The sequence below is a fragment of the Schistocerca nitens genome, chromosome 4 (assembly GCF_023898315.1).
Source record: "Schistocerca nitens isolate TAMUIC-IGC-003100 chromosome 4, iqSchNite1.1, whole genome shotgun sequence".
Taxonomy (NCBI): Eukaryota; Metazoa; Arthropoda; class Insecta; order Orthoptera; family Acrididae; genus Schistocerca; species Schistocerca nitens.
This window is the reverse complement of record NC_064617.1, coordinates 245,734,220-245,761,377: the sequence shown is the minus strand read 5'-3', so window position 1 is coordinate 245,761,377 and position 27,158 is coordinate 245,734,220. Positions and strand designations below refer to the sequence as shown.

The 27,158-nt window shown below is 40.6% G+C and overlaps 1 protein-coding gene across 3 annotated transcripts in view; it reads right to left on the bottom strand.

The window, feature by feature from the left end:
• Positions 1-27,158, bottom strand: part of LOC126251577 (ribonuclease 3) — a 271,056-nt gene that overhangs the window by 37,861 nt on the left and 206,037 nt on the right. For 2 of the 3 annotated variants that reach the window (XM_049952103.1, XM_049952104.1), the window contains exon 22: positions 11,782-11,946. In XM_049952103.1, the coding sequence (XP_049808060.1) occupies positions 11,783-11,946 (164 nt within the window). In that variant the 3' untranslated portion in view covers position 11,782. Of the gene's footprint in view, positions 1-11,307; positions 11,947-27,158 lie in introns of those variants that run through there. The other variant, XM_049952105.1, reaches the window with a different exon arrangement.

Here is a 27,158-nt window from a genome sequence, read left to right as displayed (position 1 = left end):
TACATTAGCTGATAGGTGATGCTGTCAAGGATTAGTGAATTGGCCTGTAGTTTGCAGGCTTGGATTTGCTACATTTATTAAAGACTGGAGACATCTTGGATAGTTTGAGGGGATCAGGAGAAACATCTTCTGTGAAACACAAGTTTGTGTCATATCTTTCAGTAGGTTTGTGACTTAGTAAAAATATTTTTTCTATATGAATTTTTCATTTCCTTAGCAATTTTAAGAACTTCCTCTTGGCACACCTCCATAAAGTTGCTTAATGAAGATTTGGACTGCTTATGATTGTGGTTTGTATTATTAAGATAATCTATATATGTTTATTTATATGTTTATCTTATGGTAAGTCTCCCCTGACCCGTGGTTGTGGGTGACTTTTATGAAATCTGTCCCTTTTCCTAGACCTCTCCAGTCCGTTTCCTACACCCTTCTTTCCCCTTCAACCCTTCTGTCTGAAGAAGGAGCCACTGGCTCCAAAAGCTTGCCAATTACAACAGTCTTTTATTTGTGTGTTCTCCTGCTGCTTGGTGAGTAGATTTTTTGTATCTATCCAATTAAATAATTTTGTCAATAATTGATTTTTGTTGTTGTTATATTTATATGTTTATTTATTAACATTTTGATTTCCTCTATATAGTTTACAAAGCATTTGTTGAACGTATCTGCTGGTATTGGAAATGTGTTATCAGAATTTATGACTCCACCTCTAATAGTAATGATTATTGACCAGGCTCTTTGCACTGGCTTTTACTGCTTCTTATTAAGTTAGTGTTATATCTTTGTTTAGTCAACTGTATATGTTTCTTGTATAGTTTCTCAGTGTTTCGTTAGAATTATTATCTTTGCTAAGTCTTTTTAACAGCAGTAATTTATTTTTTAGATTCTCCAATTTTTGTGATGTATCACAGTTTACCATTTCTTGTTTTATAATAGTTCTTTGGAACAAGATAAGCATCTGGCATTCTTGTTAAATAATTGTGAAAGGTTTCATAAACTAATTGGTCACTGGCACCACATATTAGAAGCAATCAGCCCCAGTCACTTGTGATCAACCATTGTGTTAGTCTTCTCAAAATGTATTTTGATACTATTAAGATACTTTTGGACTTTGAGAAATTTCTACAGTCTTGTTCCTTTTAAATATTAAATGTTTTAACACTACTATTAACATGCAATATGCAGTGATGTGAGAAAATAATTTCTTTTACCTTGGTAGAACACATCATGAGGACAGTTAATAAAAACATTATCCAAACATGCTTTTAGTCTCGTATGTTCTGAATTCATACTATGGAAATTATGCTGCCTCAGGATATTTGGTAACTTTTTTACACTAGGTTTGTTACATGTTATATAAAAGTTTTAATTTATGTCTCCACCAGTTATAGTTGCATGTTCTTTCCACTTTGTTATGCAGCAAAGTATAGCCTGTAAGTTAGGCCTACCTAAAAAGTATTTTCATCTGAGTCGGGGGCATGGTAGATGCAAACTAAAATAACTTTCATTACTTTTTCATAGGAATGCATTGATTGGTGTGCAGAACTGATTGTACACAGAAATGAGCTTGGCCCTTTGGTTCTGTGTTGAGTGGAAGGATTGAATCAGAAACTTCGAAAGTTCTTTGACAAGCTAGGCTGTGCTTCCTGGACTTGCACCATAGGGCTGAGAAATGTATGTTCCCCTAAATGGGTCTGGTGTGCACTAGACATCAGAAGCTGTTACTCTTGTAGCTGACTGTTTGTGAGGTGCACACAGGAGTTTTTTAGATTAGGCAACTCTCCATTCAATTCAGATAATGACAGCTTAGGAAACCCAGAAGCCTCAGTGTAAGATTGAAAGAAATGCTTCCCACAGGTGAGAGTATTACAATCCTAACAGTAAACTTCCAAAGCATTCACAACAAAGTGACAGACTTTGAAGCTCACATGAAAAGCAGTGAGGTACTAGATACAGAAAGGTGGTTGAAACATGAAACTGATAGCAGTGAGATTATTGAGCAAAATTTAAGTGTATGTCGATGGGATAGGCAAATGGGAAAAGGATGTATTTGTTGCAGTAGGCAAAAAACTCAAATCCATCCAGATAGAAATTGAAGCTCCATACGAGCAAGACTCAGTATCAGGGGTGGATATAAAATGATAACTGGATCCTTCTGTCACCCACCAGACTCATCTGCTGCTGTCACCAAAAAATTTAGAGAAACTTTAGTTTGCTTGTATGTAAGTTCCCCAATCATACTGTAATTGCCAGTGGATACTTTAATGATCAACCAATCAGTTGTTAGTGGTGGGCATGATAAAGACATCTTGTGAAAAATTCCTAATTTTCTTCTCTGGAAACTACCTAGAACAGTTAGTTAGGAACCCCACTCATGATAAAAATATATTAGATCTAATAGCAACAAAGAGACCTGATGTCTTTGAGGATGTCCATGTTGAAACTGGTATTAGTGATCATGATTCAATTGTGGCAACAGGGATTACCAAAGTACAAAGGATGTTCAGTAAACTAGATAAAAATCAGTAGTGTCATTTCTCAGTGAGGGAGTTCAAACTTTCAGCACAAGGGAGGATCATGTAGAGGAACTATGGCTCAAGTTTAAAAGTGTAGCTGACCATCCACTGGATAGATATGTACTCAACAGAACAGTTCATAATAGGAGGGAACCTCCATGGTATATAATCACTGTAAAAAAACTCCTGAAGAAACAAAAATTATTGCGTTGTTTGTTGTTGTTGTTGTTGTTGTGGTCTTCAGTCCTGAGACTGGTTTGATGCAGCTCTCCATGCTACTCTATCCTGTGCAAGCTTCTTCATCTCCCAGTACCTACTGCAACCTACATCCTTCTGAATCTGCTTAGTGTATTGATCTCTTGGTCTCCTTCTACGATTTTTACCCTCCACGCTGCCCTCCAATGCTAAATTTGTGATCCCTTGATGCCTCAAAACATGTCCTACCAACCGATCCCTTCTTCTAGTCAAGTTGTGCCACAAACTTCTCTTCTCCCCAATCCTATTCAATACCTCCTCATTAGTTACGTGATCTACCCACCTTATCTTCAGCATTCTTCTGTAGCACCACATTTCGAAAGCTTCTATTCTCTTCTTGTCCAAACTGGTTATCGTCCATGTTTCACTTCCATACATGGCTACACTCCATACAAATACTTTCAGAAACGACTTCCTGACACTTAAATCTATACTCGATGTTAACAAATTTCTCTTCTTCAGAAACGATTTCCTTGCCATTGCCAGTCTACATTTTATATCCTCTCTACTTCGACCATCATCAGTTATTTTACTCCCTAAATAGCAAAACTCCTTTACTACTTTAAGTGTCTCATTTCCTAATCTAATCCCCTCAGCATCACCCGATTTAATTTGACTACATTCCATTATCCTCGTTTTGCTTTTGTTGATGTTCATCTTATATCCTCCTTTCAAGACACTGTCCATTCCGTTCAACTGCTCTTCCAAGTCCTTCGCTGTCTCTGACAGAATTACAATGTCATCGGCGAACCTCAAAGTTTTTACTTCTTCTCCATGAATTTTAATACCTACTCCGAATTTTTCTTTTGTTTCCTTTACTGCTTGCTCAATATACAGATTGAATAACATCGGGGAGAGGCTACAACCCTGTCTCACTCCTTTCCCAACCACTGCTTCCCTTTCATGCCCCTCGACTCTTATAACTGCCATCTGGTTACTGTACAAATTGTAAATAGCCTTTCGCTCCCTGTATTTTACCCCTGACACCTTCAGAATTTGAAAGAGAGTATTCCAGTTAACGTTGTCAAAAGCTTTCTCTAAGTCTACAAATGCTAGAAACGTAGGTTTGCCTTTTCTTAATCTTTCTTCTAAGATAAGTCGTAAGGTTAGTATTGCCTCACGTGTTCCAACATTTCTACGGAATCCAAACTGATCTTCCCCAAGGTCCGCTTCTACCGGTTTTTCCATTCGTCTGTAAAGAATTCGCATTAGTATTTTGCAGCTAAGAGGTGTAAATCAAAGCTTCAGGCTATAGATAGACAGATGTTGATAGAAACGTATTTGGCTGTCAAGAGCAATGTGTAAGGCTGTCAGTGACTACTGTAGCAGAATATTATCAAATAATATTTCACAAAACCCAAAGAAATTTTGTTATATGTAAAGGCTGTTAGTGTCCAGTCCCTAGCAAATAAGACGGAACAGAAATTGAGGATAGCAAAACAAAAGCAGAAATGCTCCTTTACAAATGAAAATCCAGAAGAATTGCTCCAATTTAATCATCATACCACTGACAGGATGAATGAAGTAAGTGTAGTGTCAGTTGTGTTAAGAAACAGCTGAAATCATTAAAGTTGAACAAATATCCAGGGCCGAATGGAATTGCTGTCAGATTCTATACTGAACTTGTGGTTGAGTTAGCCCCTCTTCTAACTATAACCCATCGTACAAAACACCATGCCCAGTTCTTGGAAAAAAAGCACAGGTCACACACGTCTACAAGAAGGGTGGTACAAGTGATCCACAAAGCTACTGCCCAATATCTTTGGCATCAGTTTGTTGTAGAAACTTATTCAGAGCTGGAACATAATGACCTACTCCATGCTAACCAGCATGGATTCCAAAAACATTGATCATACAAAACCCACTCACATTTTTCTCATATAACATACTGAAAGCTTTGGATCAAGGTGGACAGATAAATGCAATATTTCTTGATTTGTGAAAAACATTTGACTCGGTACCACCTCTATGCTTATTATGAAAAGTACAGTCATATGGGGTATCATGTTAAATTTGTGGCTGGGGCGAGTACTTGTTGGTAGGAAGGACACAACATATTATTTTGGATGGAGAGTAATCACCAGATGTAGGAGTAACTGCAGGTGTGCACCAGGGAATTGTGCTGGGACCCTTGCTGTTCATTTTGTACATTTATGACCTTGCAGACAATATTACTAGTAACCAGACACTTTGCAGGTATCTATAATGAAGTACTATCTGAAAGAAGATGCATAAATATTCAGTGAGATCTCAATAAGATTTCAAAGTGGTGCAAAGATTGTCAGCTTGCTTTCAATCTTCAGAAATGTAAAATTGTGCACTTCACAAAATGAGAAAAACATAGTATCCTATGACTATAATATCAATGAGTCTTTGTTGGAATCAGCCAGCTCATACAAGTACTTGGGTGTAATACCTTGTAAGGATATGAAATATAATGATCACAATGATATGAAATATAATGATCTATTCCTGGATAAAGCAGATGGTAGAGTTCAGTTTATTTGTAGAATACTGGGGAAGTGCAGTCAGTCTACAAAGGAGATTGCTTGCAAATCACTCGTGTGACCAGTTCTAGAATTTTGCTCAAGTGTGTGGGACCCATACCAAATAGGCTTGACAGATGATATTGAATGTATACAGTGAAGGGCAGCACGAATGGTCACAGGTTTGTTTGATCCATGGGAGAGTGTCACGGAGTTACAGAACTGGAAGACTCTTGAAGATAGATGTAAACTATTAATGAATTCTATTAACAAAGTTTCAAGAACTGGTTTAAAGGGTGATTCTAGGAATATACAACAACTCCCTAAATATTGCTCACATAATGATAAGATTAGAATAATTACTGCATGCTCAGAGGCATTCAAACACTCATTCTTCCCGCACTCCATATGTGAATGGAACGGGAAGAAACCCTAATAACTGGTACAGTGGGATGTACCCTCTGCCATGTACCTCACAGTGGTTTGAAGAGTATAGATGTAGACATAGTATATTTAGAAATAATAGTCTGCCTCAAAAATCTGTTTTTAATGTACAAGGACTTAAGTATAAGCTAAATGGATTAGAACTTTTAATGAATATCAACAACGAACTGTCAGATGCCAAAATACTGTGTATTACTCAACATTTGATGAGGTCTTACTAAATGAAGTTGTGTTATCACAATTCAGACTGGTGCATCACTTTTCAAGGAAAGTCTTCGGAGGTGGAGGAAGTTGCACATTTGTAAAAATCAGTGTTGCAGCTTCACTAGTAGACATATTCAACTCACACACTATTGAAAAAGACATAAAACTGTCAGGTATTGAAATCAAAGATATCAATGTTTATGTACTATCAGTTTGTATATCTCCTTTGGGTTGCTTGTGTTCCTTTTATAGAAGTTTCACACCAGTGTCAGCAAAAGTGGTAAAAAGAAAACCATCAAGGGTGATTTTAATATCAGTTTCCTTACAAGTGATGAGCTGTCTACTTTTAAAAATTTTATGAACTATTACTGTTGTGACTCGCCGATCTTTCAAAGTGCCGCCGCGCAGTTACTACATGCGGCACTGTCTGTCAGCCATGCAGCAGCAGCAGCACCACCTAAGCGGCCAGCCAGCCAGCGGCCGCTAGACTTGAACTCAGTTATGATTTAACTGTTAAAAGTGTACACACGTCTTACTCTGTTTACTTGATCTGTGACTTTCATGTATTGTGTCTTCCTTGAAATATATTTGTTCAACTTGAAGTTATTACACAATTAAAAGACACTTACACATAAGCTTTTGGCCACAGCCTTTGACAGAAAAAGAAAGAGAAACACACACCATTCATTCACATAAGCAAGCGCACCTCACACACATGTGGCTGGCAACTCTGGCAGCTCAGACCAGAATGCAACAATCACGTGAAATTTAAGCAGCAATCTGGAGGGGGTAGGGAAAGGGAAGGGATAGCAATGAACATGTGGCGGGAGAGAGGAGCGCTGTCTGGCAGAGTGTACAGGCACTAGACTGACAACAGGCGTGCTGCATCAGGAGGTTGTGGTGCAGGGAAGTGTGGAAAATGGAGTGAAAAATGAGAGGGACAGAAAAGATGGGAGGGTGCATTTGCAGAGTGTGGCAAACAAAAGAGGGTGTGAGGTGAGGATGGGAAGAAGGCGATAAGGCAGAGGGAGTAGAAATTGTTGGGTGGAGGGTATTGGGACAGAACATTTCCTTAGGGTGAGGCCAGGATAATGATGGGAGGGTAACATACTGCCCCACACCCTCCATCAAACAATTAACAATAATAGCCTCAGTTTTGGTTCTAGTAGATAAAAAGTTTAGGTAACATAACTTTTTAATTAATTTAGATATGTAGCACGACATTTGGAAACGGAGTCCATGTCTAGCAGTCTGTTATTGAAATGTAGCCTCTTTTGAAGCACACTCCAGATCATAACTGCAATCTTTAGCTTAAAAAATCTTTTATGTTTAGTGAAGCAGTATACCATTAATAGCACTCCTAGTTTTAATTCCTTTCACATGTCTTTCATGTCACCACTTCTTTATTTCAAACAGAAAATTCGCCAATACACTTTCATTGTTAATGTCACAACACAATTTCAAAAATTTGTTTTCCTGTTGCACATTAACATTAAATGCACACTTTCTTTTGTCCATTGCTAAATGATGAAACAAAAAATGAATAGATATAAAATGATCAAAGACATGCAGATGAGTTACTTCACACATGAATACAACATAAACACATTGCCCTCTTTCTGTTGCCAGGTGACTAACACTATTCGAAAAGTTGTGGCAGAATTGGTAGTCACAACTCCCATTCAACGTCAGCTCTTGCTCCAATGTCAGCTGACAGATGCACTGCCATACGAGAACCTTTAAAAACGTGTGGAACATATTGGTTTAAAATTAAAAATAACTTGCCAGTCATAAACTTCTCACTTTCTGGACACTTTTGCAAACATGAACATTACTCTGGACAGCACAAAAAACCAGGACTATCCAGGCTAATCTGGATGTGTGTTGAGCCTATATAATGTCACACATCAGAAGAATTTATGGATTTACAAAAACACAAACAGTAAACTTCAGGTCACAAAGATTCCATTTGCAATGAAATTAAACTTAAATGTTGTCTGTAGTATACTGTGAATTCTGTGCCAGTTGAGGCTTTATCAAAAACAAGATAGAACAAGTCTTTTCAAGATAAATGATTCTCTGCAGCTGTATTGCTCCACTCTACAAAGAATTCTCCAGACTGCATGGAGGAATCAAGTACAGAAATGTACAAATATATTATTCTCTTGACAAGGCAATAGAACCATTGTTGATTCAGACAGGTCACTGTGATGGAAGCTAGGTCCCAGATAGCAGTAGCAGCAAAAACAATTTTTTATTTATAATAAAAAAAGCACCAGTTTGCTTTTGTTCTACAATATTTTTTTTGTACTTTATTATTCTGTCCTGGAAAATTTATTCCAGCTTATTACTACATTCATAGATCTAGTTTTAATTTACTGCTACAAGTGCATAACACATTTCATTGTTTATTTCTTGAAACTTTTATATTGAATGTTCATAAGTAATTTCACATTTTACTATGGCTGAAAATCGGACTCGTGCCTCTACACATGCTAGCCACTGAAAATGGCATTGCTGTATTGGAACATAAAAATGAAAACAAAGTTGCTGCATTTTGTTGGTGGAATAGGCACCTATCAAGCACAACGATGGTGGAAATGTACTGGTATGACAACTAAATGCCTTGCATAAATTGGATTTAGTAATGCAACTGATTTAAAAGGCTTAACTTACAAACAAGGGTATTACTGATAATTAATGATAGGTGGAGTAACCAACAAATATTCAAATAATGTAAATCCAGTGTGGAATATCAATAATATTAGGAAAAGGATAGATTGCTACACATCATAAAGATGACACACTGAGTTGCAGATAGACACAACAAAAAGACTGTTATACATTCAGCTTTCAGTCAAGGCCTTCTTCAGAAAACAACACACACACACACACACACACACACACACACACACACACACACACACGACCCATGTCTCCATCAGCTCCAACTGCAATGCTGCTACATTGCATGCGCGCACCCCCCCCCCCCCCCCCCCCCACACACACACACACAACTACATTGTTACTCAAGATCATAAATCAGGTTGATTGATGATATTTTCATGATCTGGACCCAGGATCAAGATATTGTACTTTACTCCTCCACATCGTCAATACATTATCCCCAACCTGCTTCACCTGGTCCTCCTCTGCTCAGTACACTGTCCTTCTTGAGCATTTAACTTCACATCTTTGCTGGCTTTATAGAAACTCTGTCTGTGTCAAGTCCACTACTTGTCGGCAATACCTTCACTCTGATAGCTACTTGCTTTCCATGTTAAAAAGTCTCTTCGATACTGCATGGTCACCCATGGATAGTGCATCTGCAGTGTGCTGAAGGTGTTATTAAAGCCTTCGAGCTAGGCACTATCCTGCAAAACTAGTTCACAAACAGATCTCGCATGGTATGAGGTTCAATTCGAAACTGATGCTTCCAGTTTTGTGCTGACTCTGAGTGTTTGGGTGAGATTATGTTGACATAGTACTAATTTCTGTCTTCCCAGTAATAATCCTGTTGGGTTCATTGCCCTGAACCAGAATAGCAGCAGCAGGGTAGCACTCAAAAATGGTATCTGACAATGAGGTGCAAATAAAACAGAGATGTGCTACTGAATTCTTCACTGCTGTTCAAATTGCCTCAATTTAAATCAATCAATCCATGCTACAAATGTGTGAAGTCAATACGGTACATCTGCATACATACACTACACACCACCATCTCTGCTAGTCATTCCCTTACCTGTTCCACTTACGAGTGAGGGAGAAAGCACTGTTTAAATGCTTCTGTATGAGCTCCGATTCATCTTATCTTGTCTTTTGCAGTCATTATGCGAGATGTACGTTGGTGGCATTATAATCGGTCTTTAGTCTGTTGTAAATGCTTGTTCTCCAAACTCTCTCAGTAGAGTTTCGCAAAAAGAAACAGGGATTTGCATTTAAGTTCAGAGAGTATTTCTGTAAGCTTGCGCATTGACTGAATGTAAAGGAAACAAATCTAGCAGCAGGCCTCTGAACTGACTCGATATCTTCTTTACGTACGATTTGGTGTGGATTCCCAACACTTTAGAAATATTCAATAATGGGTCACACAAGTGATCTCTTACTTGTTTGTTGCATTTCATATCACTTTGCAATAGATGTGAGTAATGTGAGGCAGTGGGTACTACATATCACTTGTTGTGAAAAGAATGCGCTTGACTCTGCTCAGCAGCCATTTCTTATAGTGAACAGTGTCTTGATTAACTTATCCATGAAGATAGGTGGATTGCGCCTAAGGAATTATGTGCACAGCTGACTGTAGGCAGTAATGCTTTAGATGAGGTGTTATACACCTTAGTCTCGCAAAGTGTGTTGATCAATTCAGTGTAACTGTGTGTGTGTAGTTTGTTTGTTTGTTAATTAGCTCTGAATAAAGGCGTTATTTGGAAGCTAGCACCTTTTTCAGTCTGGTACATGAATAGTTATCTTCAATCTTTTCTCTTATTTATAATCAACAAATTATTGAACTCAGAAAATACTTTCTAAGCTCTGTATGTTGTGTTTTACTTGCTGCTTCTGCATTTTCTCATCACATATGTGTTACATGCATTTTTTATCCCCTCTTTAGTGTTTTAACTATATGCTGACATATATCACCACATTATTTCAAAATGCAAAATAGCCCACAAAATCACAAAAATTGAACTGTTTCACAGAGACATGTAATTCTCATTTCTATACATGTTGTGTGTATCACATAAGGGTTTTTGAAAACTGTGCAACAATGTACCACATATATTCTGCCCTCTGAATGCCATATGTAAAACACACCAATAAAATTATATTTTAAGTCCTTGTTTAAGATGCAGTTACACACATTTGTGAAATATTTGATGAATGAGAACAAAATTAATGCAGTGCGAGATCAAACTTGATCACTAAGGCACCAAACCATAATCTAGGTAGAATCAAACAATGGGAACTCCTGGTAGGAATATCAACAATGTAGGAAAAGATAGATTGCTACTTACTGTAAAGATAACATGTTAAATTGCAGACAGACACAATTAAAACACACTTACACATAAGCTTTCAGCCATAGCCTTCTTCAGACAAAGAGAGAGACACCATTCATTCACACAAGCAAGCACACCTCATGCACATACAACCACCATCTCCATCGGAGTTGGCTGTCACGTGTGCGTGAAGTGTGGTTGTTTGTGTGAATGAATGGTGAATGTTTCTCTTATTACGGGAAAGGTTCTGGCTAAAAGCTTATATGTAAGTGTCTTTTAATTGTACCTGTCGGCAACTTACTGTGTTATCTTTATGGTAAGTAGCAATGTATCTTTTCCTACATTTTTATAATCTAGGTACATAATTTTTAGGTTTCATTATGACAAAAGCATAATTTGCAGTATTTTTATATGGAACGGGAGAAGTGTGATAAAAATTACACATACTGGAAAACAACAAATAACATTTCATTGACTTCTTTACAATGACATCAAGTACAAAGGTCACAGCTCTTTTAAACAGGCATTATTTGTTTTATTAACATTCTAGATTTTGCTCCCTTAAGACAGAAGAGAATAATGTCAGGCAGTGTTGCATGTTAACATATCACATTTTGAATGCATCAGTCTAGTTTTCTGGATATTATTATGTGCACTGTGACTTACACATCTTGCTTTAAAGAAATATATGTACACTACTCAACCAGAATACATGACTCACTATGATTGCCACACTTTACTTTACAGAAACATATGTACAATACCCCACAATAATATATGACTCACTTTAAACAGAGATGATACGCATTTTATAAAATAACACTGACTAGCGACTTTTTGTTGGTTATCTTGAGTAGTCACAAGCAAATGATTCAAACATACATTATTCCTTTCGTGGAGTTCGATCTGCACTCAGGCGCCTGTTTCCTTCAGATGGAGTACGAGAAGCTCTTGATTTGTGTGGCACTGAGGTGCGCTTGGGCCAAGTTTGTCTTTTCATGCTTTTAGCAATAACCCGTTTCTGATGGTCCAACTGTGGGAACAGCCCTACAAGAGTAATACAGGATTACATGAGTTTAAATGCTTCCAATAATGGTTTATTGTAATGCAATCATTCAATCTTAGAAAATACTCAAATTAGAACTCATTTTAGGAATGTATATTCATTCAACAGCAGTAATGATTAAAACTGGTCAAAATCCTACATTTTAACTGAATTATGAGTTAGTACAACTGAGGTGACTGCTAATGCCATCTGTTATAATTTGCTAAATAATGGAGCTTATATCTGTTTCCATTCTCATCCCACAGAGGCCACTAGTAGTAGTGTGTATTTGTAACCAAGCAGTCTCGAGTGCAAAAACCTAATAAACTTTAGTATAAATAAAAGAACAAGAGATTTTCTGCTACAAGAGAGCTTGAATTTTGGGGTCTAATAATCCAGCTAATGTAATTTTGATTTAACATGTTGAAATATATTATTATAACAATGAAAACAATCAATTATTGATAAAATTATTTAATTGGATAGATATATTATTACCTAATATATTATTAACTGGATAAACATATGAATAATATGCTAACAATTTCAACATATTCAATTATTGTTTACAGGTGCTGAAACCTTAATTTACATATGAAATTTAATACTGAGATAGTTATAAATATGCAAAGAGAGTTTTCATTAACGGAATACCAAAATACAGGAATCATTACACAAGGTGACATAATACTGTCTCCTGAACTCTCTGCAAGAAGCCACATGGCATATATATGGAGAGTTGTACTGGTAATGCACAAGAACCAACAACATTCACCTTCTCACACACGGTTTCAGAACAGAATTTAATTTACATTTTGGAGAACGTAGTTTGGAGACATGTAAACAGAATGACTTGCTACAAATGTTTCTAAGAAGTACAGAATCAGAATGAGAGAAAAGGTGAATGCTAAGAGACAAAGACCTGCACCTTTGGACAGCTGAAAAATGACTTTGAGAATGCTGCTGGAAGTGAAACATTTTTCACAATAGATTTTGTATACAGCAAAGCCAACCAACTCCACAAATACATACCACTGTCATGTTTTAGTCCAGGCAATTGTGAACACAAAATCCTGGAGTCCACAACTCTAAAGGAGAATCCAATATTCATATATTGTCAGAGGATATTGTTGGATGGGAATCATAGGAAGTACTATCACGTTTATATGCTTACTTCAAACAACTGGAAGAGTCAACAGAAGCCAAACACTTGATCCCTTGGTCAGACTCACATGGAAGACAAAACAAAAATATGAATTTGGTATACTTTTGGCACTATGATGTTCATGTATGGAAATTATTTGAAACAGTGGAAATAAATTTCCTATACCTGGACATGCATTCTTATCTTGTGACCACGAGTTTGGTGTTATAGACAAGGAGCAGAAGATTAGTATTTAATGGATCACTGACAATGAAGTGAGATGGAGGACAAGCTCAGATTAGGGAAGTTTGGCTGTGCTCTTTTGAAGGAGTCATCCTGGCATTTGCATCAAGCAATTTAGGGGAATCATGGAGGACCTAAAACAAGATGGCCGGATGTGGCTTTGAACTTTCATCCTCGCAAATGCGAGTCCAGTGTGCGCTACCATGCTTGCTTGTTATGAAAAAGAAGAAAAGAAAAATCCCTGCTATATACCAGAAGGATGGTACAAATTAATAGAAACACATGCAAGATGAAACAGCCTTTTCATGTGAAACGGATGGTACAGAAAGACTTTGTGTCAACTGAAAATATGAAGAACTATCTAATATTTAGAAATAAAGACACTGTTAACAACAATGTCAGAATACAAAAAGCTGCAAGCATCATGATTACCAAATGTTTATGAGGAAAACACTGCACTGCATATTCGCACAAACAAGAAATGGAACAATACAAAGAAGTAAACACTGCAAAGTAAGGCAAGATATCCAACACATGTCTATCAATTCTCCACCAATACTACCTACCGATTAATGAGGATAGACAGGAGAACCTGAGCAATCTGTACCAATTCATACCTGAAGAACACCAAAAATTTTACGCTGGACTGAGAAGCAAAGTGTCTTTACAATGCAAACTAAAGGGTAGACAAGTGACAGATCAACAAATACATGAGCAGCAGCAGCAACAACAACACTCTGAAACTGAAAGTGAGTCATAAAACTCATGGGACGGTGAAGATTATGGGTAAAAAAAAAAAGTATTGTGGTTTATCAGGTTCATGAAGTGAAATAATTAAACTGTAGTTGGTGTATTTATATTTATTTTGTGGACCAAACATTAAGGTATGCTACCAAAAATTGCTCTATATTATTAACATTGAAAGTGCAAATATAAATAAAATATAATTTAATCATAAACTGTAAAATATTACCAGTTAGCATTTTGTTAAATATTTCAGAAGTAAAATTCTGTGAGTTATCAAGTTCATGCACCAGGCTACAGAATTTAAGTATTAAGTCACACTGAATTACAAATAAAACAATACAGGGGCGATGGTGATTGTTACATTCCACGCTGGATTTTCCATTGTTTGAATTATGAATGAGGAGAAAGGTAAAATAAAAGTTATGAAACAAAGTGCAATAGTCGGTGAAGGGCGAATTGTGTGATGGCCTGGGTTCATGTTTACCTTACATCTTAAGTTAACTGGACAATAGAAGGAATGGTAAAAGTTGGAAATGCATTTGAATGTATAAGACAAAAGGTACACTGTGTGAGACTGGATAGTGACACAGGGTGCGGGGGAGGGGTTTACAACACACATAAGGAATGTGGCAACACAGTTCTTGGCATCTGTACTCAAATAACACTGTTCGACAAGGGTTCTGTTTCTGATATTAAAGTGTGTGCTTTTAAACCAGTTTACCATGGGAAATTCAAATATGTAAAGAAAGTATCATTGAAACTTCTTGGCAGATTAAAACTGTGTGCCGGACCGAGACTCAAACTTGGCAGGAGACAAGATACTGGCAGAAGTGAAGCTGTGAGGACAGGGCGTGAGTCATGCTTGCGTAGCTCGGATGATAGAGCACTTGCCCGCGAAAGGCAAAGGTTCACAGGTCCCGAGTTCGAGCCTCGGTCCGGCACACATTTTTAAACTGCCAGGAAGTTTCATATCAGCGCACACTCTGCTGCAGGGTGAAAATATCATTGTCAGGGATACTTTTTATGTAATATGTATACATATATATGTATATTCACAATTCATGCCAAACACAGGGATGTTATAGAGAAATATGAGTATGTTGCTGCATCCAGTAGTGATGGAACATGAAAATTTCACCTGGAATAGCTCATTAACTCGAAGGGCAACAGCTAGTTGCTGCCTCGGCAGTAAAAACTTCACCCCTCCCAGAGACAGGTGCAATAAGTTTACACCAGTGATGGATTGTGTCAATCTTAACAAGTGGGTATTATTTTGGCTGACAAGTAACCATCTCTGTCATATTTCTGGGCACAGTTTAACTAATAACTTCCTGTGCAAAACTGATTTAGCCTGGTTTCGAAGGTAAATTGACTGCTTGTTTGTACACATCAGTGTTTCTCTAGTATTAATGTAGTACAGGTGTACTACTGAAGAGGTATTTTTAAATTTTCAGAAATGCCACTTCATAGTGGACGTCGATATAAGACAACTTCTGCTATATCTGTGGGAACTTCACCTTTGTCAGAAAGATGAAGAAAATTTCAACAGTCATAAAGAAAGCATACAAACAGTACTTTGGAGTAGAGGTAGGAGACCAAGATTAAGAATGGGCACCACATTTCTGTTGTGCAACATGTTACTGCAAACTAATTCAGTGGTGGAAAGGTAAAGAGAAGGTGGAGTTGTTCGCTGTGGCCATGGTGTGGAGAGAGCCCAAGGGCTACATTACTGATTGTTATTTCTGCCTAACAAAAATTCAGGGTCTTACAAACAAAAAAATCAAAGAGGCACATTGTTTACCCACATCTGCCTTCAGCAAGAATGCCAGTGCAACATTCTGACAACCTTCCAGAACCTTCGAGTGGTCCAGGACAAATTTGGAGTGACAGTGAAGTAAGCAGTACTGAATAAATCAAGGATGATGAGCCTTTATATCACTGCACAAGTGAGTCATCGCCACATTTGTTAGCACAAGCAGATTTAAATGATTTAGTATGTGATCTAGGACTAAGTAAACAAAAGGTGCAGCTGCTTGGTCCAAGATTCCAAGAGTATAATCTACTCCACCAAAGTACTAAAATCAGTGTGTTCAGGCATAGAGAACATGGCTTTACTTCCTATTTTCCAACTGATGGAGCATTGACATTTTGCAATGACATTTCTGTCCTAATGAAAGTGCTGAACTTCACTTATTTTTCACGGGAATGGAGACCTTTCATAGATGCGTCGAAAACAAGTCTCAAGGGTTTTTTTGGCCCATAACCGAAATAAAATACCCTCTGTTCCAGAAGCTTACACCAGCTTTACCAAAGAGAATTGCAAATGTGTACAAAGGATGCTAAATTCATTACAATACAATGAATACAAATGGAAAATGTGCAGATTTCAAAGTAATAGCTAGGTATTGGGAGTGCAACAAGGCTACATAAAGTATGCCTGTTTTCTTTGCGAGTGGGTTAGTCGAGACAGAAATTCTCACTACATGAAAAAGAAATGGGCTAGGCGGAGATGGAAAGTGGGCAAAAAGAATGTACAATGTGAAAGCCTGGTAGCTCCTGAAGGTATACTACTTCCACTGCTTCACATGAAACTTGACCTAATGAAACAATTCGTAAAGTCCATGGATCCAACAGGCAGTTGGTTTGCATGTCTAGCTACCAGATTTCCCCCCCCCCCCCCCCCACCCCTTTCAGCTGCAAAAATAAGGGAAGGTGTATTTGTGGACCGATAAATCAAGGAGCTGCAGAAAGATGCAAATTTTTAAGCATGTTTAATTGACAAAGAAAAGACGGCATGGGATTGTTTCAAGATAGTGTCGGGAAACTTCCTTGGACGAAGAGCTACTAACTACAAAGCAATGGTGAATGACATGATCAAAGCATATCAAAATCTGGGGTGCAATATGTCTTTGAAGGTACATATGATGCATTGTCACCAGGACTACTTCACAGAAAGTTGTAGTGACGTATCGGATGAATATGGCAAAAAGATTCCATAAAGAAATTTCTACCATAGAAAGGCATTATGAAGGGAAGTGGGTACCTTCTATGTTAGCAGAGTATTGCTGGAATATCATTCGAGGGAAGAAAGATTCACAGTACAAGAGGAAAAAAAAAATGATGTGTATTACAATTCAGTGGCTCATTTATTGTCAATTTTCTGTCATTTCTCATGTCAAATAAATGCTACAAAGCGTATACACAAATTTTACTGCCTTATATGGTAGATCTCACCCTCCATTAATGTGGTGAACTTATCATAAAAATGTGAATTAGGTTCAAGGGACAGCACAGAACCAGAAAGACACAGACAAAGACCATAAAAAAGGAATTAAAATCACACAGAGTGTGACCGTGTTTGGCCGACCATGAAAACAAAAAAGGAAAAGCCAACCACCAAGAAACACACTAAAAACCACAATCTAAATCCAGAGGCCAAAGGCCAGACTCAACATTAAAAAGGACATGAACCCTTAGATTGAGCTATAAAAGCCCCCTGCATGAATAAAGCTCGAAACTAAATCTGCCATGGCAGCATCATCCGACAAAAGTGCAGGGAGCGTATCAGGCAGTGCAATCATCTGCCTCAGTGTGGTTAAAAACAGACAGGCCAACAAGATGTGGACCACTGCCAACACTAATCCACAGCAACAGAGAGGTGGGTCCTCACGGCGCAAGAGATGACCGTGCATCAGGCAGGTGTGGCCAATGCATAGCCGGTAGAGAACAACTGAGTCCTTGCGGGAGGCTCGCAAGGAGGAGCACCACACACCTGTAGTCTCCTTGACGACTCGAAGTTAGTTGGCTGAAGGCAGGGTGCGCCATTCTTCACCCCAGGTACCATGTACCTTCTGCCGAAAAACTGACTGGAGATCACACTCCAAAAGGCCAATCCCCAAGGCCAATGCACCGACAGCTTGTTTTGCCAGCGTGTCAACACGTTAATTACCCGGGATGCCAACATAACCTGGGGTCCACAGAAAAATGACGGAGCGGTCGCAATGGGCAAGGGTATGGATGGACTCCTGGATAGCCCACCACCAGACGAGAGTGAGGAAAACACTGGTCGATAGCTCATAAACCAATCACAGGGAGTCACTACAGATAATGAAGGACTCACCTGAGCAAGATCAAATATGCTCTAGGGCACGAGAGATGGCGACCAGCTCTTTAGTGAAGACACTGCAGCCAGCCGGCAATGAGTGTTGTTCGTAATGATCCCCTAGAGTAAGAGCATAACCGACTCAACCAGCGACCATTGAACAATCAACCAGCGACCATTGAACAGTCGGTACAGACCACGTCAGAGCCTTCAAACGCGGTAAGGATTGAAAGAAAGCGGTGGTGAAAGGCCTCATGAGGGACTGAGTCCTTCGGGCCCTGTGCCAAATTGAGCCGAAGGCATGGGCGGGGCACACAGCAAGGGGCCTGGAAAACAGGTGGAAGAGGGAAAACCTCAAGCCCAGAGAGAAGAGCTCTGACGCAAACTGCGATCGTACACCCTGACCGGGGCTGCCGTTCCAGGAGATGGACGGCCGACTGAGGGAACAGGAGACGATAATTCGGATGCCTGGGCAAGCTACAAACGTGTGTAGCATAAACGACCAGTAATCATTGGTGCCGGAACCGCAATGGAGGGATACCTGCCTCCACAAGTATGCTGTTGACACAGCTTGTCCGGAAAGCTCCAGTGGCGAGTCGGATCCCACTGTGAAGGATGGGGTCCAGCAACTGCAATGCAGGAGGGGATTCCGAACCGTAAGCAAGGCTCCCATAATGTAGACGGGACTGAATTAACGTCTGGTACAGCAGTAGAAGGGTAGACCGATCGGCACCCCAGCTGGTGTGACTCAAGCAACGAAGAGCGGTAAGATGCCGCCAGCACGCCTGTTTAAGTTGCCGAATATGAGGGAGCCAAGTCAACCGGGTATCAAAAACCAATCCCAAAAACCAATGCGTCTCCACCACAGCAAGAAGTTTGCCGTCAAGATAAAGCTGTGGCTCAAGGTGAACAGTGTGTCGCCAGCAGAAGTGCATAACGCAGGTCTTGGCAGCCGAAAACTGGAAGCCATGCACTACAGCCCAAGACTGTGCCTTGTGGATAGTGCCCTGCAGCTGCCGTTCAGTAGCTGCAATTCCAGTGGAGCTATAATATAGGCAGAAGTCATCAGCATACAAAGAAGCTGAGACAGACGTTCCCACCACTGCAGCAAGCCCATTAATTGCAATTAAAAAGAGGCAGACACTTAAGACAGATCCTTGCAGTACCCCATTCTCCTGAACCGAGGAGAAACTATGGGAGGCCGCAACTTGCATGCAGTAGGAACAAAGCAACAGAAAATTTTGTATGAAAATTGGGTGCGGTCCCAGAAGACCCCAACCATGAAACATAGAGAGGATGTAATGTCGCCATGTCATATTGTATGACTTCCGCATGTCAAAAAAGACGGCGACCAGATGCTGATGGTGGGCAAAGGCCGTATGGATGGCAGACTCCAGGCACACCAGATTATCGGCAGCAGAGCGGCCCTTACAGAACCCACCGTGAGACAGAGCCAGAAGGCCCCGAGACTCAAATAGCGAACTCAACCTCTGGCTCACCATGCGTTCGAGCAACTTGCAAAGAACGTTGGTGAGGCTAATGGGGCAGTAGCTGTCCACCTCCAGTGGGTTCTTGCCAGGTTTCAACAAGCGGATTACGATGCTTTTTCCTGCCATTGCGACGGGAACTCACCTCTTCAGCTCAATTTGGCACAGGGCCCGAAGGACTCAGTCCCTCATGAGGCCTTTCACCACCCAGATACAGTTGAAAAGGTCTAGGAGGCATCACTGGCAGTCCACCAAGAGTTGTTTGAGCATCTGACAGTGGATCCGATCTGGCCCGGGAGCCATATCAGGGCAAGCGACTAGGGCACTTTGGAATTCCCACTCACTGAACGGAGCATTGTATGATTCAGGGTGGCTCCGACGTTCCAACTGCTCTCTCAGGGAGCGGAAGGCCAGTGGGTAATTCGCAGAAGCGGAACTCTGAGCAAAATGCTCCGCTAAGCAATTTGCAATTGTGTCAGAGTCAGTACAGACTGCTCCACTCAGTGAAAGCGCAGGTACAATGACGGGGTCCGATAGCCATAGAGTCGCCTAATCTTGGCCCAAACCTGCGGTGGAGAGGTACGGACACCAATGATGGAGACATACCTTTCCCAGCACTCCTGCTTGCATCGGCGACTGAGGCAGCGGGCTCGTGCACTGAGCTGTTTAAAGGCAATGAGGTGTTCCAATGAGGGATGCCGCTTGTGACATTGGAGGGCCTGCCTGCGATCTTTAATCACCTCAGTGATCTCGGGCGACCACCAAGGCACTGTCCGCCGCCGAGGGGACCCAGAAGAACAGGGAATGGCAGATCCTGCGGCAGTAACGATGCCGGTGGTGACCGAATGAACCACCGCATCAATGGCGTCATTGGAAAGAGGCTCAACAGTGGCAGTGGAGGTGAACAAGTCCCAGTCAGCCTTATTCATAGACCATCTACAGGGCCGCCCAGAAGAGTGACTCTGTGGCAGTGACAGAAAGATCGGAAAGTGGTAACTACCGCACAAGTCGTCATGCACACTCCATTGGACAGATGGTAATAGGCTAGGGCTGCAGATCGAAAAGTCGATGGATGAGTACGTGCAATGCACCACACTGAAATTTGTGAAGGCACCATTATTTAAAATAGAAAGGTTGAGCTGTGCCAATACTTGCTCAACGATGCTGCCTCAGCCTGTTGCCACTGATCCACCCCACAGAGGGTTATGGGCATTGAAGTCGTCCAGTAACAGAAAAGGTGGGCAATTGGGCTAGCAGCGCAGCCAGGACATGCTGCGGGACATCACCATCCGGTGGAAGATAGAGACTGCAGACAGTAACAGCCTGAAGTGTCCTCACCCGAACAGTGACTTTAAAGGTGTTTGTAGAGCGACAGACTTGCTGTAAAGAGAGTGAAGGATGTAGATGCAGATGCCACCAGATACCATCTCATAAGCTGCCTGGTTCTATATAACCCCAATAGCCATGGAGGGTGGGGGTTCACATTTCCAGAAACCAAGCTTCCTGAAGAACAATGCAGAGGAAACGGTGAAGGCTGAGAAGTTGTCGGAGCTCAGCAAGATGGTGGAAAAAATCGCTGCAGTTCCACTGGAGGATGACATTGTCCATGGCCGAGAAACGCGCGAAGGGACCGAGGAGGTAGATTACGGTGCTGTGTCACCTGCTGCCACCGACTGAGTACCGACGGAAGCGACATCCATCATGTCTGAGGGACCGGCGAGATCTAGGTCCTCAGCGGACGCCAGAATCTCCACCTCATCCTCAAACGCAGAGCTTGTAGGTAGCGGTGGAGTGGGTGCCACCGCAATTTCCTTGGTCTTAGGGGTCTTCGGTTTTGATTTCTCGCACTGCTCCTTGGGTTGATCTAGCTGGGAGGGCTTCTTTGATTCAGTCTCCGGGACTGAAGAGGACTGCAAAGCCCTACGACCAGCAACCTGGGGCTTCTTCAACCACTGGTGGGTGTCTGGTTTGCTACTGGTAGGAACCTGGGAAGGGAAGAGACCCCTTCCTAGCAAGAGAAGCCGAAGAAGACTTACGCTTCTCTGGCTTAGAAGTGGGGATGGATGTCCCCGATGGCTGGGAGGGGGGGGGGGGGGGGGAGGGGGTGCTCCCAAGGTAGGCAGTGCGGTAGCAATGGGGAGGGAAGTGGCCCCCACTATCAAGGGGATAGGTGTGGTCTTTCGGCTCTGAGAGCTGACTTTATTTGGTCCAAAGGATGGAGCTGTAACAGGTGTGACAGTGGTGGCGCAAGAAGTTGTCATGCACACGGGATGAAGCCGTTCAAATTTCCGTTTAGGTCAGTCGGTCCAGGGTCTTGTATTCCATTATTTTCCTTTCCTTCTGTAGAATCTTACAGTCCGGCAAGCCAGTTAACACAGATGGGAGGCAGGGCACATGGAGTGTCGGGATGTGACGGATGACCACAATCGTGACATATGAGGCTAGAAGCACAGCGGGAAGACATATGGCCAAACTTCCAACACTTGAAGCACCGCATCGGGGGAGGGATATATGGCTTGACATCACAGCGGTAGACCATCACCTTCACCTTCTTGGGTAATGTGTCACCCTCGAAGACCAAGATGAAGGCACTGGTGGCAACCTGATTATCCCTTGGACCCTGGTGGACGCGCCGGACGAAATGGACACTTCGTCGCTCTAAGTTGGCGTGCACCTCATCATCGGACTGTGGAAGATTTAAACTTTTATGGGGCGTGATAGTAACAGAAACATCCCCCAGCTTCTTACAAGCGAGTTATGCCTGTGACTGGGCAGAGGATGCTGCTTTTATCAAGACTGACCCAGACTGCATTTTTGACAAGCCCTCCACCTCCCCAAACTTGCCCTCTAAATGCTATACAAAGAACTGAGGCTTCAGGGACACAAAGGATTGCCCATCAGGTCTCGTACATAGTAGATACCATGGCGAATACGTCTCGCAGTCATTCATAGCCTTTCGTTCCTCCCATGGTGTGGCCAGGGAGGGGAACGATGTGGGGTCATACATGTTCGCATTAAAGTGAGCCCTCGAACGCTTAGGTGGTTGGCCACCAATAAGAGAAGATGTGCCGTGCTTCATTGCAGGTCATCTGCCCTGATGCCACCCACTGCAAGGGCCACCTGGCAGGATGACCATTTCCGGGAGTCCCGATGCCCCAGGGAGATAGGCATCTACTCCTTGGCATATGCGGGGAGTTAACGGCGCAGGCATCACCAGAGCAATCCCTGTGTTGTCAGGGGGGCTACAACCAACAGCGTACATGGTGGCTCCACCACAACGGACTGTCTACCATGCTGGATCCCAGGTGACAAGTAGTCGATGGTAGTCGTCGGCACAGAAAGTGACACAGCATAGTGGATGGCGGAAACTGCAACCAGGAATGTATCCATGCCCGAGCTGGAGAGTGAGCGGGACTGCGATGCAACGACGTGAAAGTGGGCTAAAGATCTAGTGCACAATGGACACAATGCACCTTGTAAGGTGCCCTTCCCCAACTGGCTCGCTATTCGGAAGAATTTTGAACGATGGAGGTCAAACTCGAGCGGGGACCATCACATAAAGGCCAAAACCTTTGAGACTCCTTTTAGTTGCCTCTTACGACAGGCAGGAATACCGCGGGCCTATTCTTACCCCTGAACCTGCAGGGGGGAAAACGTGAATTTGTTTATCGAATTTCACCTGCACTATATCAGAAACTGAAAAGAGAAATACAATTGTCATTATTCATAAACCATCCCTGACAGAAAAAAAACTAAAAACAGTTTTGAATTTAGCACTCAAAGTACAACTGGGATCACAATGTATTTTTTCAAAAATAAAAAAAGTTTTTTTTGTACAACAGTGTAATCAATAATCACAAGCAAATATGGTTAAAATGTATAGTGATAAAAACTCAGCTTATCCCATCATACTCAATCACACAGCAAACAGAACTGCAAGCACGGTTTTTGTTTTAACAAATGTTGTTACTGTCCTAACAGGTCAGTAGTATCATGGCTAAAAATAAGAACACGGGCTAACCACTTAAAGGAAGACTGACCATCCATCATGATAACACAATTCAACCTATTCTGCAATAATGTAGGAATAAGATCAGAGACTAATAATATTTGAAAATTCATTCCTTATCTGTATTTCGATGTTTTAAAATACAGAACAGCTCATCTTGTAAACTAACATCTATCCTCTTGTTGTACTACAGATTACAATTATCTAAACCGTGGTAAACTGGAATCTGTATCACATAAGCATTGCACATTTGTGGGTACTCCTGCCAGAGAAGAATTAATGTGTGAACAGATTGTATTGATAGGTGTGTTAGGACTCCATCTCAACTCGACTAAGTGAAAGGAGGTACCGTATATGTCACGGCAGAGTTGTGCACCTCACCAGTTGTAACTTACTGTCCACCACGTCTAGCCAATCGTTATTTCCAATGACATGTGATTCTGTACCTCAACAGCCAGATCACAGCATGTAATGGGCATCTCAAGTCACAGTAGTTGCTACATACGTCTCCCTGAATTCAACACTGCTGATTTCTTTCTTTGAGTTTCCACATTTCATATTACTCAGCAGATTGGCACCCATTTCCATAGTATATAGATTTCTAAGTGATGAACTTAATGGTTTGGACTTGTTCAGTCACAGAATACATATGCTGGATAGCTTGAGGCACTCTGAGAATCAGCATAGTTGAGAAATTATACATATAGCACAAATATGCCTCATCTGTGCACTTCCATAAAGGTTCATTAGTAACTTTATTTCAAGGATCCTAGCAGGAGAAGCTTTGCAGCAACTTTGTTATACTTCAGTGAATTACTGTGCAATATTTTCAGATCACCTGATGATGGTTTATTAGGAAATTAAAACTGGCAATGACACATGTGTGACATGAGGCTCAAACGTACAATTTTTAAAAAATCATTTAGACAATTGACACTGTGTTTTCTTAAGGCAGTATGTGTAGCCTGCACGAAATAACAACTTTTGTGATGAGTGGACAATTTTGACTCTCTCTCTCTCAATCTGCCCCCCCCCCCCTCCACCTACAGTCCTTTCCCCTCCCTCCCATCACTGAATTAAATTAAAGTACCTTACGTAACTTGAACTTATATGTGAAACAATTGAAAATCTTATATCAGTCATTTTATGGCAGGGATGCTTAATAAGTGAGTAGTACGTTGAAATAAGTGAACCACAAAGAATGAGACTACTGTCTCATGGTCTCAAGGCAACACAAAGAACAGTTGTAAAAAAAGGCCCTTATTGGCAATTGATTATTGCTCTGTAGAACAGTGTATTTTGTAAAAGGTTTGTTTGGCAAGCACAGAACTGTCAAGGAGATGCTCAAATTCTAGTGTCAGATGCTACAAGAGAGGCCTTGTGCATCACGGTCTCGGTGTAATTATTCCTAAAATTCTGAGAGCATGCATTCCTAGAAGAAATAGTCAAGATATCGCTTGCTTATAAGTAAAGCTCATGAAAAGACCTCATATGGATGCCTACCAAGAAACATTTTTTCTGTGTGACATTTGCGTTTGAAACGGGAAAGAGGATGGAATGAAAGTGGTACACAAAGTCTCTTTTGCTAACACCGTAAGATGGCTTGCAGAATACAGAAGCAGATGATTCTGTATGCGAGCATTTGAGGAAATACATGAATTCAATCACAGATTTAATCACCCAATAACTGACTGAGAGAACTAAAGTTTGTAAGTGGTAGGTGTGACACCTTGCGAAACAAGACTACATACTTTGAAAATTACTTACAATGGATAGTTCTTTGAGAACGTCTGCACTGAAAATGGCATCAATGTCCATGGACAGTTGTAAGAGTGGGTCCCAATTCTACAAATGGCAACTGAAACCAGTATGTAGCTTTATATGTTCAGTAAATTAGATACAGAGGCAGTAGTGCGACATATCAAACAAGTACCTGAAAGAAACACTGGGAAGTCCAGGATGAAAAGCATATTATAGAAAGCATAGATTACTACTCACTATACAAAGGAGATGGTAGTCGCAGACAGGTAAAACAAAAAGGCAGCTATAAATTTAAGGTTTTAGCCAAAAGATCTCCTGAAGAAAAAAACATACATACACATTCACAAAATCACTACTCACTCACAGAAGACCACTGTCTGGGTGCTGTGGTTGGCCACAGCTGCCAGACACAGTGGTTATGTGTGTGTGTTGTGTCAATGCGTGAATACGTTTTCCGCTTTGGAAGAAGGCCTTTTGGCCAAAAGCTTAAATGTGTAGCAGTCTTTTCATTTTACCTGCCTGCAAATCAACATCTTCTGTATGGTGGGTAGCAATCTAAGCAACCTATCCTCTTCTATAAAACATTTAGCAGGTAGAGGAATTGTGGTTGAAGTTCAGAAGAATAACTGGCCAAGCACTGGATAGATAACTAACTAGTAGAGCAATTTGTGATGTGGTAGACTCTCTATACTAAACAGTAGATGTAAAACCTATCAGGAGAGCAAGAGAGAGAGAGAGAGAGAGAGAGAGAGAGAGAGAGAGAGAGAGAGACATTTGGTGATCAAAAATGCAATTTATGAAACCTCCAGCAACTGCTGTAGCAGAATATTTTTGAAACACCTCTAACAAAGCCCAAAGAAATTGTAGTCAGATGTAAATGCTGTCCCAGTCATTAATGGTTGACACAGGAATTAGGGTAGCAATGTAAAAGCAGAAATCACATTCAAATGTTTCTTTACAAAAGAGAATCCAGGAATAGCAACACAACTTAATTTATGCAAAATGCAAAGAAGACAGATACAAATATCAGTGTCAGTGGCATTGAGAAACAGCTGAAATTGTTACCTCTGACATTGTCAGAAAAGGAGAAAGCAATCACATACAGATTTCTCAAAATTTAAAATATTATTTTTTATATATAACCGACTAGATCGTAAACATAAAACATTAAAATGTGATGATTAGTTTCATTGACAAACCAGCCATCTTCATGCCACTCATGATAAAACAAATGTCAGCATACAGCTTACTGACAAACCCCTCCTCTTCTACGTAGCTTTGGAGCATTTTCGATGCAAAACTGAATAACCAGCTATGTAAAACCAACTATTTCAAAATCATGCTCAATGTGACTGCATTTTACAATTGATTGCAATATCATTAACATGGTTTTGAAATAGCTGGTTTTACATTGCTGGTTATTCAGTTTTCCATTGAAAGCATCAAAATAAGAACATCCAAGCTATATAGATGATGCAGTGTTTGTCAGTATGCTGAACTGTGAGATTTATTTTACCATGAATGATCTGAAGATGGTTGCTTAATTAAGTGAAGCTTGTCATCACATATTAATGTTTTATTATGTATGCAATCTTCGCAATTAAAAAAAATTGAAATTTTAACAAACAGTTAAAATCTCTCAAACTGAATGGGGCCTAGGCCAGATGGAATCCTTATTGGATTCTATACAGAACTTTCAGCAGAATTAACTACCATATGAA